This window comes from Diabrotica undecimpunctata, chromosome 1, assembly GCF_040954645.1.
Source record: "Diabrotica undecimpunctata isolate CICGRU chromosome 1, icDiaUnde3, whole genome shotgun sequence".
Taxonomy (NCBI): Eukaryota; Metazoa; Arthropoda; class Insecta; order Coleoptera; family Chrysomelidae; genus Diabrotica; species Diabrotica undecimpunctata.
Window position 1 is genome coordinate 199651360 of NC_092803.1, and position 17689 is coordinate 199669048.

The window sequence follows — 17689 nt, forward strand, 5'->3', positions numbered from 1 at the left end:
TGGGCACAGAATAATAAACAATTAGAATGCCCACTCTGCTTGAAAAAATATGTATGCGCACCTCGATCACGCAGACGGAATCAGCCATGTTTTAGTCGGAACCAGTGCTGTTCAGTGACATTTTATCTGGTGTGCATAGAAAAATTAACCCGGTTAAAATTTATTTACGGCAACTATAGACATAATTATGCACTATTTTATGGCGCACTTTCAGTTAAAGAATAGATTAAATAATTTCAAATGTACTAAATTATTAATCTCTAAAAATTTAAATTAGAGTTCTGCCGTAGCTTGTCACAAATTTCTAAATTCGAGTCTATGCTTCCGTTTAAAATATGGCGATCACTTGCTGACAAACTTCAAAGGCGGCATCTGAGAGTGGGCATTCTGATTGTTATTTTTATTCTGTGGTATGGGAAAGATAAAAAGTAAAAGTAAAAAAGGACAACCGTTTGAGAAGAATACGTTACTTATCACTCGTGGCCATCGTGTCCTTAAAATTGGCAATTTTAATTATCCATGAGCTCTTTAGTGATGAATAGTATTCATCACTAAAGACTACTATATTGTTTACTATTGATCGCATATTTAAAACGATTATTTTTTCCCAGTCGCCCCTACAAATTCCTGAATATAACCAGAAACATAGAAATAGTCGTTAGATTATTTATTTTGTTTGTGCTCGTGAATTTAAAAACCAGAAGAAAAAGAAGATGCTATAACCTGTATTTGTATTTATTTATTTGTTGGTATTTATTATTGTTTTAGTTTTAAATATGACTATGAGGGGTTTAAGGAAGATTAAGACTGAATTCCTTGTACTAAAAGTAAAAATTTAAATGGAAATTACTAAAAACATAATTTAAAATGCCTAGAATATCTTCAAATGGAAAAATTGTGTTAAAAGATAAACTATATAATATGTATATGAATGGCGAGTTAGTAGACACAGAAATATTAGTAAAAGATGGAATAATTTCGGCTCATTGTGTTGTTCTGGCTGGTGAAAGTCCAATAATCGGACAAATGGTAGAATATCAGAGAGCAGAACCGGTAATTTATAAGCAATATTTACTACTGATATTAACTATTTTAAAGAAACTCACTGTATTTGGTAAATATAACTTTCCCAGTAGCAACTGTTAAAAACATACAACACTAATAATTTTATTATAATTAAAGAATATAAATCATTGCACAATCATTAGTAAGTGAAGCAGAATTCATTTATATAAATTTGATCTCCCTAGACATTGTTCCGTCTTACTACACTAGTACCAAATACCCATACAAATTAGTGAAAAGATGTTGTTTGATTCCTGTATATTGATATAAATCCTGTATATGTATGCAATTGTTTAGATGTAAACGCTTATTGTTTTTAAATTATTTATCCAAGTTCAATACATAAATTTAAAGCTTGCCATAAACACAAGTTAGATTGAATTTCACTGTTTTCTAAAAAAAAATTCTAGTATATAAATCTACTTTCTTTCATCTGAAAATTCCCACTAAGAAATTTTCGGTTAAAATACATTAAATGGTTAATAAAAAATTAGTAAGAATGACTTTCAACCTCTTTATTTCAAATCAAAATTCACCTTAATCCGCCTAGTCGAAATCCTCCATAAGTTGAAAACTCTATAACTTGAATTTTTGGCGTCTCCCTTGAAGTTCGACTTATAGAGGTTCTACTGTATATTCATTTCATTGATTATTAATTTTATTATAGAAAACAATAAATTTAAGACAGTTTTCAAAGTTAGTTATGAGGTATGTCTTGGAGTACATGTATAAAGGAGATATTATGTGTCATATAGACGACGAAACTGAATTTAAAGCAGCTGCAGAATTCTTACAGCTTCAAGGATTTAATTCTGTAAAAAAAGAACTTTCCAGTAGTCCTAGAGCAGAGAAAGTTATCATACAGGTAAGCATTTATAATATCTCCTCTCGGATTAATATATGATAGTCTGTGTACTGTTGGAAGGTGGGGGGAGGAGATGATAACTAAAAACTTGCATAACTGTGTTCACATTTTATATAGAGTACTATTAAAAAGATACACTCATAACACATCTGCTTTCACAGTTATAGCAGAAGTATAAATTATGAAGTATATACCTTAGTAAATTGTGATAATTGGTAAATATTATTTATTTAAAGGTGATAAAGCTCAATATAACACTAAAAAATCCCCATGTTTAGGATAAATTCTCAAATTACAAATAATAATTGTTGATGTAGGTGCTTTATACATTCCTGTTTCATATTTATCTGATATAACAATGCCAATAATGTATTATGCTAGTACAAAAGATATATGTATTTAGGACAGTAATATAGTGCCTTCATTGAGTGCAACTCATCTACTTACATGAGCTGAATAACCCAAAGGATTAATTTGCTGTTAAATACAATTTTGTTTAATTTTATTATCGTTTATAAAACTAATAAATATTCACTATAATCCAAAGCGAACTTGATATTGCAAGGGGTTCTAATGATACTAAGTTTTTGTACAAATAACAAAAGGGTACAACCCCTTAAAGTGATCATCTATTAGCTATTCTTTGTTTGTTAAAGTCAGAATGGAAAGCTTACAGCGAATACATGTGTAGACTGTTTGTTAAATGTTGAATGTAGTCTTTATAACATGGTATTGTATACTATATTCTGTCCAAATTAAAGCTACTATGGCTCTGTAAATAGAAGAGAAATATTCAAAGCAATGAAAGAGCTAGAAATACCAAATCAATTGGTAAATTTAACAAATCTAACACTTGAAAAAAAAGTTTATTGTAGAGTATGAACCCAGGGGAACTGTCTGAACCTTTTAAAGAGAGAATGATGATGATTTATGATTATGTTTTTCAACAGATGAAAAAAAAAATAGGAAAGATTATTATGAAATACTGAAATTTACAGCTAACACTAGAATAGTGGAGACAAGCTATCAAAAAAACAGTTTAAAACTTAGTAGGGCAAAATCTGAGTATTTGTTGAAACATAATTCACAAAAAATTGACCCAGTTTTACTAGTATATCTTGTTTCTATTTCTTGATTTTTTTTAGGCCCCAATTGTGCCAGTGATATGTATATCTGATGACAGCAATAGCAGTCCTAACAAATCAGACATAGAGGAAACAATCAAACCTAGGAAAAGGATAAAACTAGGAAATAAGTCAGCAGGAAGCAGAAGTGAATCAGTAAGTTCCATAATTTTTAATAAAACACTGGCATGGAAACATCTAATTTGATTAAGTTACCATAACAATATAATATGTCTATACTTTTTATGTATATCGATAGGTAAATTTTGAAACCCACAAGTCAAAAATTGGCCATTTTTAGATTTATGAGGATTTGGGTTGAAAATATTGTTCCGAATGTTCTGGCAAAACCCCAGATTCATGAAAACTATGCATTGGCATGTTTTTTTTTAAGTAATATTTAAATATATACTAAGAAAGAAAAAATATGTACTAAATATTAAAGTTTTTTCACTCTCCTAAAAAATTTAAAATTTTGACTTATGAGGTTTTGACCTTTTATATATATATATATATTTAGAGATTCTCCATTCGGTTATTCTCTTTATCCATCTGCTGTCGCTAGTTCTTCTTACATGTCCATACCACTTTAGTTTTTGTTCTAAATATGTTAGTATGTAGTTTTGTTTGTTCTAAATGTTAGTATGTCTGTTTCTATTGATGTTCTTTGCTTTATTTCGTCATTACTTCTCCTATCCATTCTTGTTACTCTGCAGCATCTTCACAGGAATTCGATCTCTGTTCCCACTATCTTACTGCTGTTTTTCTTGTTTATAATCCAATTCTGAGCCCCATATATCATAATACTTTGCACTAATGTTTTATAAATCTATGTTTTTGTCTTCATATTTAGATGTCTATCCCACCATACTGAGTTAAGTTGTCAGATTGTGATGTCCTCTCGTGGGAGTCACTATCCGGGTAGCTTTTCGACAGTCAGAGACAGAGTTCAAAATAAAAATAAAACTTTATTGTCTTCCTTAAATTAAATTGACAAAAATCTTATGTACATATTTACAATTTGGTTTAGTCTTCTCAGTACCTGGCCTATTTATTCAAATTAAGCTTGACCTTGTCATATGGAACTAGTCTTATCGGCAAGCGAGTGTGTATCTGAAATTTTACGGTAACGTTGTATCGATTTAATAACAGCGGACGATAGGTACAAAGGAAGGAAAGGAACTCAACACGTCCCTTAAGTGATTCGGGTTAATAGGACACTCCTCGACAGTCTCAACACGACTGCTTCAGAGTACGGGTAGTGAAGAGCTCAACACGCTCTTCGGATAGCGGCGGTATGGGAGACGGAACAACTTGTGAACTCAACACGTCCACAAGCCGGGGTAGGGAAGAAGAGAACCTTCAGTCAACACCTGTCGATTCTCTCTCTCTATGAGGAAATGTTGCGGTTTATATAGCGGAGCTGTGTAATTAGTTTTGCCCTTTCAACTGTCGATACACTCCTACTTCATGGGTTGGTTCGCGCGCACGCTGGTTTAACGGTGATGGCTTTGACTCATCGTTACAAGATTACTGTTCTTGTTTGTCCTAATCTTTGCTCAATCTGTAGATCTTCTATATCTTCTTCACTTGTAGATAAGTACTCTGTTTTCACGAGGTGTAGGGAAACTACAAGGCCAGCCTTATAGTTTCCCTAGAAATTCTTCTTGTAGTTTCTTCATCATGTAACTGATTTCTTCTTGGTCTTATGCAATCACTACTTGACCGTCTGCAAACTTTAGCATATATAGGTATTCGTTTTGAACCGGTACTCCCATGCCTTCGCATTTTTTGTTCCATGTAGTCAAGGCTTTCTCTAAGTATATTTTGAATAGGGTTGGAGATGTGGAACAACCCTGCAGGAGCCCTTTTGTTGTGGTGAAGTCTCCTATGATTCTTGTTCCAATTTTAATGGACACTTTATTTTCTTTATACATAGCTTTTGTAGCTTCTATGAGTTCCTTCTATATTTCTAATTTGTACATTGTCTCCCATAGTTCTGACCTTGGTACAGAGTCATATGCCTTTCTCAGGTCCACAAATGCCAAATGTATATCTCTATTTTTTGCCTTTTTCTTTTCCAATAGTTGTTCTAGTGTGTATATGTGGTCTATGCATGATCTTCCTGCCGTGAAGCCTGCCTGATCCTCCCCGATTTTGCCTTTTATCGCTTGCTCTATCTTTTCTCGCAGTATCTTTCATATAATCTTCCTGTTGATAATATTACGCTTATTCCTCTGTAGTTTTCGCATCGTTTTCTATCTCCTTTCTTCAATATAGATGTCATATATGCCTCCGTCCATTCCTTTGAGAGCTGTTCTCCATTTAGATTTTCCATTTTCAATTTCTCCAATTACACTGTCCAGGTCTCCATGGACAGTGTAATTCCCAGGTATTTTATTTCCATTACTTGTTCAATACTGATGCCCCATCAATTTCTATTTTACATCTGGTTATTTCTTTGCTGACTACTATTGTTTTAGTTTTCTGAGATGAGATTGTCATATTAAATTCTTTTGCTCTTATGTTAAATCTGTGGACCAGTCTTTGCAGACTATATTCATCTTGGGCTATCAATATTGCGTCGTCTGCGTAACAGAGTATTTTTATTTCTTTTTTTTTCCATTCTGTACCCTCTTCCTTAACGCTTTTGATGATTTCATCCATGATCAAATTGAAGAGCATGGAACTCAATGAATCCTTTTGTCTTATTCCGCTGCCTATTTCTATAGGTTCTGTAAGTTGTCCATCTATTCTGACTTCCATTTTGGTGTTTTTGTAGATGTTTCCTATAGTTTTTATAATATTTAGGGCAACTTCTCTATTATACAGAAGATGTATATTACATATTTGAGTTTTACTCTGTCAAACGCTTTCTTTAGGTCAATCAGATACAGAGATGTTGGTCTATTATACCCTAGTGATTTCTCAGTGATTTCTCATACCCTAGTGATTGCAGAAAATGCAATACTTGGGTCATGTGTTGAGAGGCGAAAGATATGAATTACTTCAAGTTATACTGGAAGGAAAAGTACAGGGCAAAAGATCAGTAGCCAGAACTCGTGGCTGAAAGACCTGAGGAGATGGTTCGACCGCTCATCCGCAGAGATCTTTCGCGCAGCGAAAATTCCAAAACTACAATTGCCATTTGGATCGCCAACCTTCGAAAGGAGACGGCGCAATGAGAAGAAGAAGATTTCTCAGTTATTTGCTTTATAACGAATATTGCATCTGTACACGATCTTCCACTACGAAAACTTCTGCTAAACTTATCCTTTGATTTATTAGCACTTTTAAAATTTTAGTTGTAAGTTTTAGCGTATTTTTTAATAAGTTTATACCTCTGTAGTTTTCTGGCTATTTTTTATCTCTTTTTTTTGAATAGTAGAATTATTTCGCTCGTTCTCCATTCTTCCGATATTTTATTGTGTTTTACAATTTTATTAATTAATGTTGTTAATTGTTCTGTCATTGCCGCTCCACGATATTTCAGTAATTCGTTTGGTATCCCGTCTTTACCTGCTGCTTTTCTATTCTTCTGGTTTTTAAGTATTTTCCGAACTTCCTGTACATTTATATTAAGTTCTTCATTTGTGGTCATTTCTGGTGTTTCCGGTTCTAGCGTCGTTTGTTTTTCTTTGGTTCTTTGACCTTTTATTTTTGTTATATAGGAATCTATTTTGGGTTTTTAGTCCGACTTAAAGGACATTCAATTGGTATTTCTACACACACGTATTCATACAGACATATAAACACGCTCGTGCGCAAATAATTTCAGACGGTATCAGTAATTAGATATTTTTATTATAGTATACACTACAATAAGCGGTTTTTAGTATGGTATAAAATGGCACTGAATATTTATGCCAATGAATAATTGTAAAAATAAGATTATTATCAAAAATACAATCAACTTTGAACGTTTCTACAAACATTCTGCAACATTTTCAGGTAGGAAGCTGCAATCATCCAAACGGAGATGTTTCCTTCGATTTCCTTGTAGATAACACTTTGAATAATAATAATGAAATTGTTGGTGATCATCAATCCCATAATAAAGTAAGCTCCATTTAAGTGTCTTGTCCTTGTTTTTTAGCTACTAGTTATCTATCTAGAGTCATTTCAAACATCAATTTTGTATTATACAGATATGCCTCAGTGTTATCGTTTTTATTTAAGAGTACTTGTAGAGAGATATAATGTCCTAAAATTGTAGTGAGTATATTTATGAGAAATGAACAAGTTATCTGAGTGCTAATATTGCCTCCATTAAACCACCACTTCTGCTGCTTCCTATCAAGTTGTTATCGCACCACTACAACTATGGATTAGACAGGCTACATAGAGACATTTCTTCTTTTTTATATTACCATCTTCGATTGAAGATCTGTGTCTTTAAGTATATATTTTGAGTGTTCAGGTTTCACTGTCGTATAAGAGAACTGAGATACTGATGAACTGAAATACATCAAATTGATGTTGAGTGACGCCTTAAAATATAATTTTTTAGTTTTTAAATGCTAATCTTGCCTGATCAATATTTTAGTTATATCAGTTTTTGATTTCAACCACTGAATCGCAACATTTGTTCTCTCAGGTTGCGCTAAAATTCATCAATTCAAGTTTTATATGGCTTAAATGCATAGAACCTGGCATAGAAAAAAAGTAAAATGTGGCAATTTTTATTTTTTTTAACAGCGATGACACATCTGTATTATAGATACAAGTATACTATACAATAAAGTTTTTATCATTCAGCTAGTTCACACAGGTAATTTCTTTAGTAAGTAGGAATAATATTACCTGTATACTATTTATCCTTCTCAGTCACGTGTCTTAAGTGTTTTCTCTCGATACCGGAAGTATAGTCTTCCGGTTTCACAAATTCCTTCTTAATGTGGACTTCATCCATCATCAGTTTTTCTGTATCTGTTGAGTTTCCCCATTTGATACACATATCCAACATGTTTTCCCACCAAACAAGAAGTATTCTCTTCCAGTTTCATAATTTCTCTCATAACTCTTCCTTTTGACACCAATTCATCATCAGTTATTCTAGATCTGTTTAGTTTCTCCCTCCCAGACACTTAATATGTTTTCTCATGAAACCGGAAGTATAGTCTTCCGGTTTCACAATTTCCTCCCAAATAACTCATAATGTTGACTCCATCTGTCATCAGTTTTTCAGTATGTGTTGAGTTTCTGCTGCACTAGTCCAATAACTTAAATAATCTCTACATAAAAAGGCACAAATGACAAAGAAGAAGAACTTATGGGCTTAATAAATATGGAAATGCTTTTGGGCTTACATTTGAGTTCGAGGGAGAAATCTATGTCCGTATTTATTTGTTTAAGCTGTTGTTACGTAAATTATACTAAATACAGGCTTTATGTTGGATATTTGCACGAAATTGACATCTTTCACGCATCATTTTTATATTACGTCCCTTTTCTTCTAGAATGCATGTATCAAAGTACGCTATGCGACAATGTACGCTAATTGATTATCTCACAGGGAATTTTGAGTTTTGTAACTGACATCGCGTTTTAAATTCCATAAACTCCTGTTTATCCATGGGGTTGATTGGCACAGTTGTCGTGGATAACGAAAATCGCTAACAAGCCACTAAATAAACTTCCTGATTAAAAGAAGTCAAATAAAAACAAAAAATAAAAATTTAGGGTCATTTAAAGCTTTAATTTACAAATTTCAATGTATACTTACTTTTTGAATGTAATCTTTGTACAGAAGTGAAGGAAAAACGTAAAGAAAAGAAAAAAGCTTACCTGAAATACATGTCAACCAAAACACAAGAGGCATACCATAATTACAAGACAATTAGAAACGAAACACATGCACTGTAAGAAAAATAAAAAATAATCACTGGGAACGCTTATCGAAAGAAATGGAACATGATGTTTACAGTCTGCAAAAGGAAATATGGCGCTTCATAAGAGGTCAAAGAACGGAGTTAAAGGAACTAATAGAACCAAAACACATAGAAAAGGATACGTGAATTGACTACCTAAAAAGCTATATGCAGAGGGTTTTCGTAGTGGAAGATCGTGTACAGATGCACTATTCGTTATGAAGCAAATTACTGAGAAATCATTAGAGTATAATAGACTAGCATTTCTGTGTCTGATTGACCTAAAGAAAGCGTTTGGCAGAGTAAGACTCAAAGGTGTAATCCATCCTCTGTATAATAGAGAAGTTCCCCTAAACATTATAAAAACTAATCAAAAACATCTACCAAAACAACAAAGAAGTCAGAATAGATGGACAACTTACAGAACCTATAGAAATAGGCAGCGAAATAAGGCAAGGGGATTTATTGAGCCCCATGCTCTTCAATTTAATCATGGATGAAATCATCAAAAACATTAACAAAGTAAGAGGATACAGAATGGGAAACAAAGAAATAAAAATCAAAGACTGGTCCACAGATTTAACATAAGAGCAGAAGAATTTAATATGACAATCTCATCTCAGAAAACTAAAACAATAGTAGTCAGTAAAGAACCAACCAGATGTAAAATAGAAATTGATGACATTAGTTTTGAACAATTAATGGAAATAAAATACCTGGTAATTACACTGTCCAGCTATGGAGACCTGGACAAAGAAGTGAGAGATTAAGTACAAAAAGCAAATAGACTGGTAGGATGCCTTTATAACACTATATGGCGAAACAGACACATTAACACTGAGATGAAGTCAAGAATTTATAAAGCCAGAGTAAGACCAATAATGACATATGCCTCAGTAACAAGACCCGACACAGCCACAACTCAAAGGCTACTGGAAACGGCAGAGATGAGAGTACTGAGAAGAATTACAGGAAATACGCTGAGAGATCGAAAGAGAAGTGAAGACATTTGAAGAAAATGTAACGTGCAGTATATAAATGAATGGACGCAAAATAGAAAAAAAAAAGAATGGAATAACCACATAAACAGAATGGAGGAGATCCGTGTCGTCAAAATAGCAAGAGATAAGTCACCAATCGACAAAAGAAGTAAGAAGAAGAAGAATGTAGTCTGTTACTTGTTTCTTCTTGTTTGATTGAAAATGTGTTTCTTAATCCTGATCTTCTAAGTATTCTGGTATTCTAGTAGTTCCCCCAGATGCAAACTACTCTTCTTGTTCTTCATCACTTTCCTCTTCGTTTTCTCCCTGGCCTTTTTTAGGGTAACTTCATCCATTAGACGCTCAAATCCTGGTTTGGTAGGGCTGTAGTTAACTCTTACAAGTTTCTTGTGTTCACATTCTCTCCTCCAGAAACTCAGTTCACTAAACTTGTAAGGTCAGGCGGTTCATTCTTTCCAACCAGTAGTTCTTCACAATTTTCGATATTTGATCAAGGCTCTCCATAATTTCACAATTGTTAAAGACTTTACAAACTCCCACGCAGATGCAATCTCCTAAATACAGTTATATACTTTGCTGCGAACTAAGGCTGAGTCACAACACAAGCACGTTAATAGTCCCCTTCTACCACTGCCCATAGTCATAGTCAAGGTCTTTGTTTGACCATACAGCAGACTAATAACTTAGTCTAGCAAACAAATAATGAAATTAGTTATCCAAAGTTACGCTTTCTAACTGGTCAAAAGTAGCCAGAATCACGTGTCAATCATGGATTCTCCGAAATAGTTAATTCTGTATACACTGTAACAACAGAATATATTGTAACATATTTTTGCTTATAACATTAAAAATAATTCATTATTTCTGTCTGTCTTCTCCAGCCCCTCACTCCAATCTCCCTCAGATCTTCCTGTACATCGTCCAGATATCTGAGTTTAGGTCGCCCCCTTCTTCTTCTTCCGATCGGCCTGTTTAGCATAGTTATTTTAGTGGGATCACTCTCATCCATCCGCATAACGTGGCCCACCCACCTTAGGCGGTTTATTTTGATGGTCTTCACAATATCTGCATCACCAAAAAGTCTATAGAGTTCAAAGTTATATCGCCTTCTCCACAGACCCTGTTCGTTTACTCCGCCATATATGGTCCTCAATACTTTTCTTTCAAAGACTCGCAGTAACTCTTCATCTCGGGTCGTCATTGCCCATGTTTCCGATCCGTATGTGAGCACTGGGCGTATTATTGTTTTATAAAGAATAAATCAATGAAAAATATAGTTTGTTTTGACATTTTCCAATTCTTATATTAACTAACTAATTAATTTAATTCATATAAATATGATTGATGAGATTCGTGCAAAGATCCAGCAAATTTATATTTCTCGTATAACACAATAACAAGATTACAACTGCTGTACACAAACTAGTATATCATATTTTAGGCTCGAACTCGTCCAATAGCACCCCTGATCTTCGATAGTAGTAATAGTGACGCAGAACTGGAAGACTCAAGCCCTGATTTTTGTTTACGTGTATCAGTAAGTATTCTATTTTCCATTGCATTAAAATAACTGAAACTGTCAAGGTTGTTTGTTCGCGCCGTTAATCTAAGCTGGGGAAACTCAGTACGGTGCTAATATCAATTTATTATTACTGACAGGTTATTACACTATTAACATAAATTCTATTGTTACGTCAAGAACTGTGGCAGCGGCTTTAGAAGATTAATGGTGCGGAAATGGGACAATCTTTCGCAGAATGTGATCCAAAGCATGCTTTGTCGTTTTCAAGCTTTTATCACTGTCAGAAGAGGGAATACCTGCTACCGAAGTCCTTAAAATTTCTTTTGTTTTAACTAAAAGCATATCAAAGTAACATTATTCATTTTCATTACCTCCAGTTAACATTGAACAACAAAAACTCTCAAGCACCTTCGAATTATGATTTTGTGTGCTTTTTTAATGTTTTCCATTTTAATGGATGTAATTATAACGATTTAATGGACAATTTACGAAAGTAGCGTCACTTGGTATTGCACTTAAAATTTGACCGATGACATTTTAAGTTTAATACTTTCTAAATCATATTCTTTTATTAGTGACGCCATCTATATGTCATTCCCAAGACTTACTTGATGATGTGAATTTTAGAAGAATTTAGGAAAACAATTTCCTTCATTTCTTCCATAATATGCAAATATTATTCTTATGTCTCCTATCTATTATGTATTTTTGAAGCGAAGCTCCTATACTCGCGATGTATTACTTCAGCCCAAGCATCCACAGCGTTTTCGACTGCGTGTTTTAAATTGTATGCTTTCCAGTATTCTGGCAAAGAATATTTCTCTTCCATAACTAGGTTTTGAATAATTTTTTTTCTGTATCATTGGCTGTATCAATGATGTTGTATTCGCAGGCAGAAAAGAGCACGTGATATTTCTATCGTCACTTCGCAGCATACCGGCTTCAGGATGAGCAGGTGCATTGTCCAAAATGAGAATCGCCTTTGGTGTCAAATTTTTTGCTTGTAAGTATTGCCGAGCGTCCGGTATAAAAACCTAAAGAACAAGACGTTAGAAAAATAGATAAACAAATTTTGGTTTGCGGTACATACCTTTTTTAATCAGTCAGCGAGTATTTTCTGGGACATCCATGAATTATGTTCTGCGTAGTAGTTAACGGAAAACGCGTTCATATTTATGTCCTTGAAACAACGTGGTTTTTTTTGCTGTACCAATAAATAATAATAGAAGGCGATGGTCACCACTTGCATTTGAACTCATCATTGCTGTGATTCGTTGCTTTTCCGTTTTAAATCAGGATGCATATTTTTCAGACAGTGCAGAGAGTGTTTTCATTGGCAATGCTTCGTAGTTTAAACCAGTTTCATCCGCATTGAACACTTGATCGCGTGTCAAACCATATTCATCGATCATAGCTTGAAACTTTTCCAACCATTACCTATTTAAATTGAAATTTAATCCAGAGCCCCGAATAAGAACAAAAATTATTTACATAAAAAAGTGCGGTGTACATTTCAACGAATTTCGTTTGCTTATCGCTTATCGCAATTTTCAAACAAAATGAATTGATGACTAAATGTTTATTTATGTAGTTATAAAACTTATGTATGGACCCTGACGGTTAACAGAGGCGACCGTTAATAGAGAGACGGCTAATCGAGGTTCCACTGTATATTATTAAAAACTTCATTTTTAAACTAATTTTGTTAATCAGTTTTGAGGTGTACAATTCCGATCGATTATCGATAATCTTCCTCCAAGTTGTGTTCTCTTTTTAACCATAGTGTGAGCCCCGAAATTTGATCGGCCCGAATGGATATTATTATGTGGTTTTCCGGGGAAAAGTTTTTGTATTTCGTAGTGTTAAGAGCCACGTCCTGGTTAGATGCAGGCCTAATATTAAATTTATAAAAAAAAAGTCAATATCCCTCTTCTGTCCGCTTTTTCTACGAAGATAAAATATTAATTTGAAAAAATAATTGTTAATTTTATTTTTTGTTTGTTTCAGAAAAAAAATTCGGCGACGAATCGTGATAAAAATAAAAAAGGTTAGTATTTTTAGACACATATTTTTATACCAGACTAGTTTTGAAAATGTTTAGTACTTTAAATAATTATTTTTCTTGTATTTTTTCCTTTATTTTGAATCCTGGGGTTAGATTTGCCATTTTCTCTCCGGAACATCTTCAAAATTCGAAAAAAACCCATTTTTTTGGTGTTTTACTCCATTTTACCATGTTTTTAGCGCATAAACTCAACTGCATGTCCATAAATAACGATTTTTGATATATTTTTTTCGATATTTCTAATAGCGTGATCAGGTTTGACATTTTCAGATCAGAGCATGCTCAAAATACGACAAACCCTCTTTTTTGATAATGTTTTCCGATGTTTTTAGTACATAGTCTCAACTGCTCGTGAATGAAGGACGATTTTTCATTGTTTTTTTTCCTTTTTTTGTAATAACAGGGTCATGTTGGTCATTTTCAGATCGAAACATACTCTCAATTTCGAAAAAAACTGAAATTTTTATGTAATTTAATCACATAACCTCATTTAACTATAAAAAATAACCATTTTTATCCCACCTTCTTCCTTTATTTAAGTGTTGATTATAATTTAAATATTATCATTATTAATTTCATATTAGACCTTTTTTTCAATTTTTATTAATAGTAATGAAATTTTATAAAATTTAAAAAAAGTAAAAAATGTTCAAAATACATTACAATAATAGTTTTGGTCTTCGTCACTATCTTCGTTTATTACGGGGTCAGTATTTGATGTGATAAATAAGTCTAAAAGTATTTTTTCTGGTTGAATAATTTTTGACTTAATATAATTATAATATACACTAAATTGATATCATCATTGTTATCCATCTGATCGGCTAAGTAGTAAATGGCTTGACCTAACTAATCATCTTCATTCTGGCTTTACAGCCCTGCGTTAGTCCTAACCTCCTCAAGAATTTCTCTGCAGTCGTCCCTATCCATCGCCTCCCTTCGCCAAGCACGTATCCCCATATTTCTCATGTCTTCATCGATGTTATTAAGGAACTTTGTTCTGGGTCTTCCTCTTCTTCTCTGACCAATGGGTCTATCAAGAAGTGTTCGAATTTATATAAATATATTTATTTATAAGTTTACAGTTCGGTAATATCTTATCAACTAAACTTAACTCATAAAAGGTATGCTTATATATAAAAGTAATTATGTACTAGAACATTCTGGAGTAGCCCACCTCTAATTCGTCCATCACCATGCTATTTCGTTACAATATGTTTTACGATATCTGGTTCCTGGTATATTCTATAAAGTTCTAAGTTGTATCGTCTTCTCCACACTCCATTGTCATTCACTGCTCCATAGGTTCGCCTTAGTACTTTTCTCTCGAAACAGCCTAACATGTTTTCAGTACTTTTTGTTAGAGTCCAGGTCTCTGAACCGTATTATTGTTTTGTAGAGTTTTGATACCTAAGAGCTCTCTGAAAAAAATACTTTGAGGTCCTTTTCAGTCATCTCTGGAAAATCTTCAATTACTTGAGCAGTTAGTTTTATCGCAGTAGTGGGCCGCCTGGACCATCTAGCTGTCTTATGTTCTAATAGCTTAATTCTAATTAAGAGTGTTGGAATCGAAATCTAACAAAAATGGATTAGCTTTAATATTTAATAAATAAATGCATTTAGTAAAATAAATTTTAACAAATTTGTTTTTTGTAACGAGAAAGTGAAGTTGGTTTTAAATTGAAAATTTAAATTTCATTTAAAAAAACATCTGTGATGCGTTACAGTGGTATGGAAGACCCAGAATATTTGTAACTGATTTTAAAATGTGAAGCCTACAGCCATCTCCTATTTTTGTAAATATATTTTTTTGTGACTCATATAATAAATGATATACCGGACTTTGTCACAAAAGTTTATCACCCAGTATAGTGTCTTAACAAGCTACCAGGGCGATTTAAAACGAATATCAATTTATAGAATAATTTTTTTCAGGTAACTCTTCTAAAAAGCGAAGTGAAGAATCAATAAAGTTAAATAAGACTCAGCAAAACAAAGTGAACAATATTCCTGAAAGCTCAACACCAGAGAATTCATTACTTTTAATAGAAAATCCTCCGTCAATAGTAGAAATTTCCGAATTGACACAAGTTAATTCTGTACCAGTTCAAAGAGAAGATCTGGGATCGTCTGAAACAACGATACACACAGATGCTGCAGAAAATTCCCAAGATGTAGAACCTTCACAAAGACCAGAAAGGAATGAACAACCACAGGCAGAAACGAGTAATCCTCCGAATATCGACGACGAAGTTCATCCGCCAAAAAGTGATAAGGGACCAAAAGGTATATGGAGGTCCAAACACGTTTCAAAGAAATTTGGTAAAAGTTTTTGTGTAATATGTAATAAAAATCGAAAATGTATTAAAACCCACATCAAACTCAACCATAGACCGTCTACCAGGAAAGCTAAGTTTAGGTGTTTCAAATGTTATAAGAACTTTTACTTTGAAAATGTATTAAAATATCATAAAGAAAATGACTGTAAAGATGAATGATTATTTCAATATATTGTTTATTTCTTTATTTTTTTAACAATGGATTTCATTACACCCTTAACTAGCAAATTACAGGATTAAAACTCCAAGTAATAAATATATAGCAGGGTTTGGAAGGCTGCAAAATTATTCTGCGTTTCGCGGTGACTTTGCAGTAAGAGCAGCATAGGACTATGTTAATCTTATGGAATCTTGGAACTCAGTGTTGTTGGTTTTAAGTAGGAATACTTGAAGTCCGTCTAAGTAGAATATCCCAGTATTTTAAATTATATTTAACTTAATATAATTTGGTTTTGGCAACAATTTCTTAAGCTGACTTTACATTCTAAAAATTTACTGTTAAATACTGAACTGATAAGCTAAACGAGAAACAAAAGGTATAACGCCAAGAACGCTAATGTTTACTTCTTTAGAAAAGAAAAATATCAATTGCTTAAAATATATGTCTTGCAACACTGTTCTTCGTAAGAGTCTGTACTGCTAAGGAATGGAACTGGAAACATACCAAAAGCTTTTAAAAAGAACAAAATAATTGCTGTATTAAAACCCAATGAACCCCACGATAAAGTTGAAAGCTTCTATAGCGTCCTATAGCACTTCTCAGTTGCTGATATAAACTGCTGCGGAACGACTTATCCTAAACCGAATAGTCCCACAAATTCTTGAAAATATCCCACTCGAACAAGCAGGTTTCATAACTAATCGAAGCTGCGCAGATCAGGTCCTAAGTCAAACTACGCATATAGAAGCAGGCTTTCAAAAGCAACAAAAGACGGCTGTAGTCTTTGTGGATTTGACAGCTGCCTACGACACAGTATGGAAGGAGGGACTCCTCTATAAACTAACCAAACTAATCTCATGCCAAAGAATATTGCAACTAATAAACAACATGCTCTCTGATCGATACTTCCAGGTAATCCACGGTAATGACATAAGAAAACAGAGGAAATTTAATATTGGACTACTCCAAGGACCAGTCCTTGCTCCGATGCTTTTGAACTTATATATATCGGACCTACCTGACACTGATGGAATAAAGTTTGGCTACACTGACGACCTAGCAATAGCAGTGCAACACAAACAGTTTGAAATTACTCAAAACGTGCTGACAAACGACCCCAACAAACTATATGAATATTTCACAAAATGGCGCCTTATACCCAACTTAAATAAAACTGAGGTAAGCTGTTTTTACCACAATAACAAACAGGCAACCCTACCCAAAATATCTGGGGGTTACCTTGGACAGGACTCTCTCGTTTAAAAAACATCTACAAATAACTGCACAAAAATAAGTAGTAAAAATAACCTTATCCAGAATCTTTGTGGTACCAACTGGGTCGCATCTGCGGACACACTACGAACATCTGTGCTAAGTTTGGTTTATTCTGTGGCAGAGTACTGTGCACCGGTCTGGCTAAATAGTCGTCATGTGAAAATAGTTAATACGCAGCTTAATATAGCAATGAGAATGATTAGCGGCTGCATCAAGACTACTCCACTATATTGGCTTCCGATCCTTAGCCATATTCCTCCGCCTATTCTACGAAGACAAAAGGCCTTGATAACGGAGTATTCGAAAGTAAATAGCAACTTGCAACTACCAATCCATGAAGACATCCTGAGTTTAACAGCAAACCGACTCCCATCCAGAAAACCACCCATAAGAATAGCCCAAC

The 17689-nt window shown here is 33.6% G+C and overlaps 1 protein-coding gene across 7 annotated transcripts; it reads left to right on the plus strand.

The window, feature by feature from the left end:
* The first annotated feature begins 552 nt into the window (after positions 1-552).
* On the plus strand, positions 553-16038 carry LOC140442092 (uncharacterized). 7 transcript variants are annotated; one of them, XM_072533192.1, is made up of 7 exons: positions 553-749; positions 1733-1930; positions 3076-3210; positions 7006-7113; positions 11367-11462; positions 13455-13494; positions 15448-16038. In XM_072533192.1, the coding sequence occupies exons 2-7, from the start codon at positions 1769-1771 to the stop codon at positions 16008-16010; spliced, it is 1104 nt and encodes a 367-aa protein (XP_072389293.1). In that variant the 5' UTR covers positions 553-749; positions 1733-1768; the 3' UTR covers positions 16011-16038. The 7 variants fall into 7 exon arrangements, with proteins under 7 accessions (XP_072389293.1, XP_072389265.1, XP_072389267.1 ...); XM_072533164.1 differs by lacking the exon at positions 553-749 and adding an exon at positions 757-1053; XM_072533188.1 differs by lacking the exon at positions 553-749 and adding an exon at positions 980-1114.
* Positions 16039-17689: the final 1651 nt, after the last annotated feature.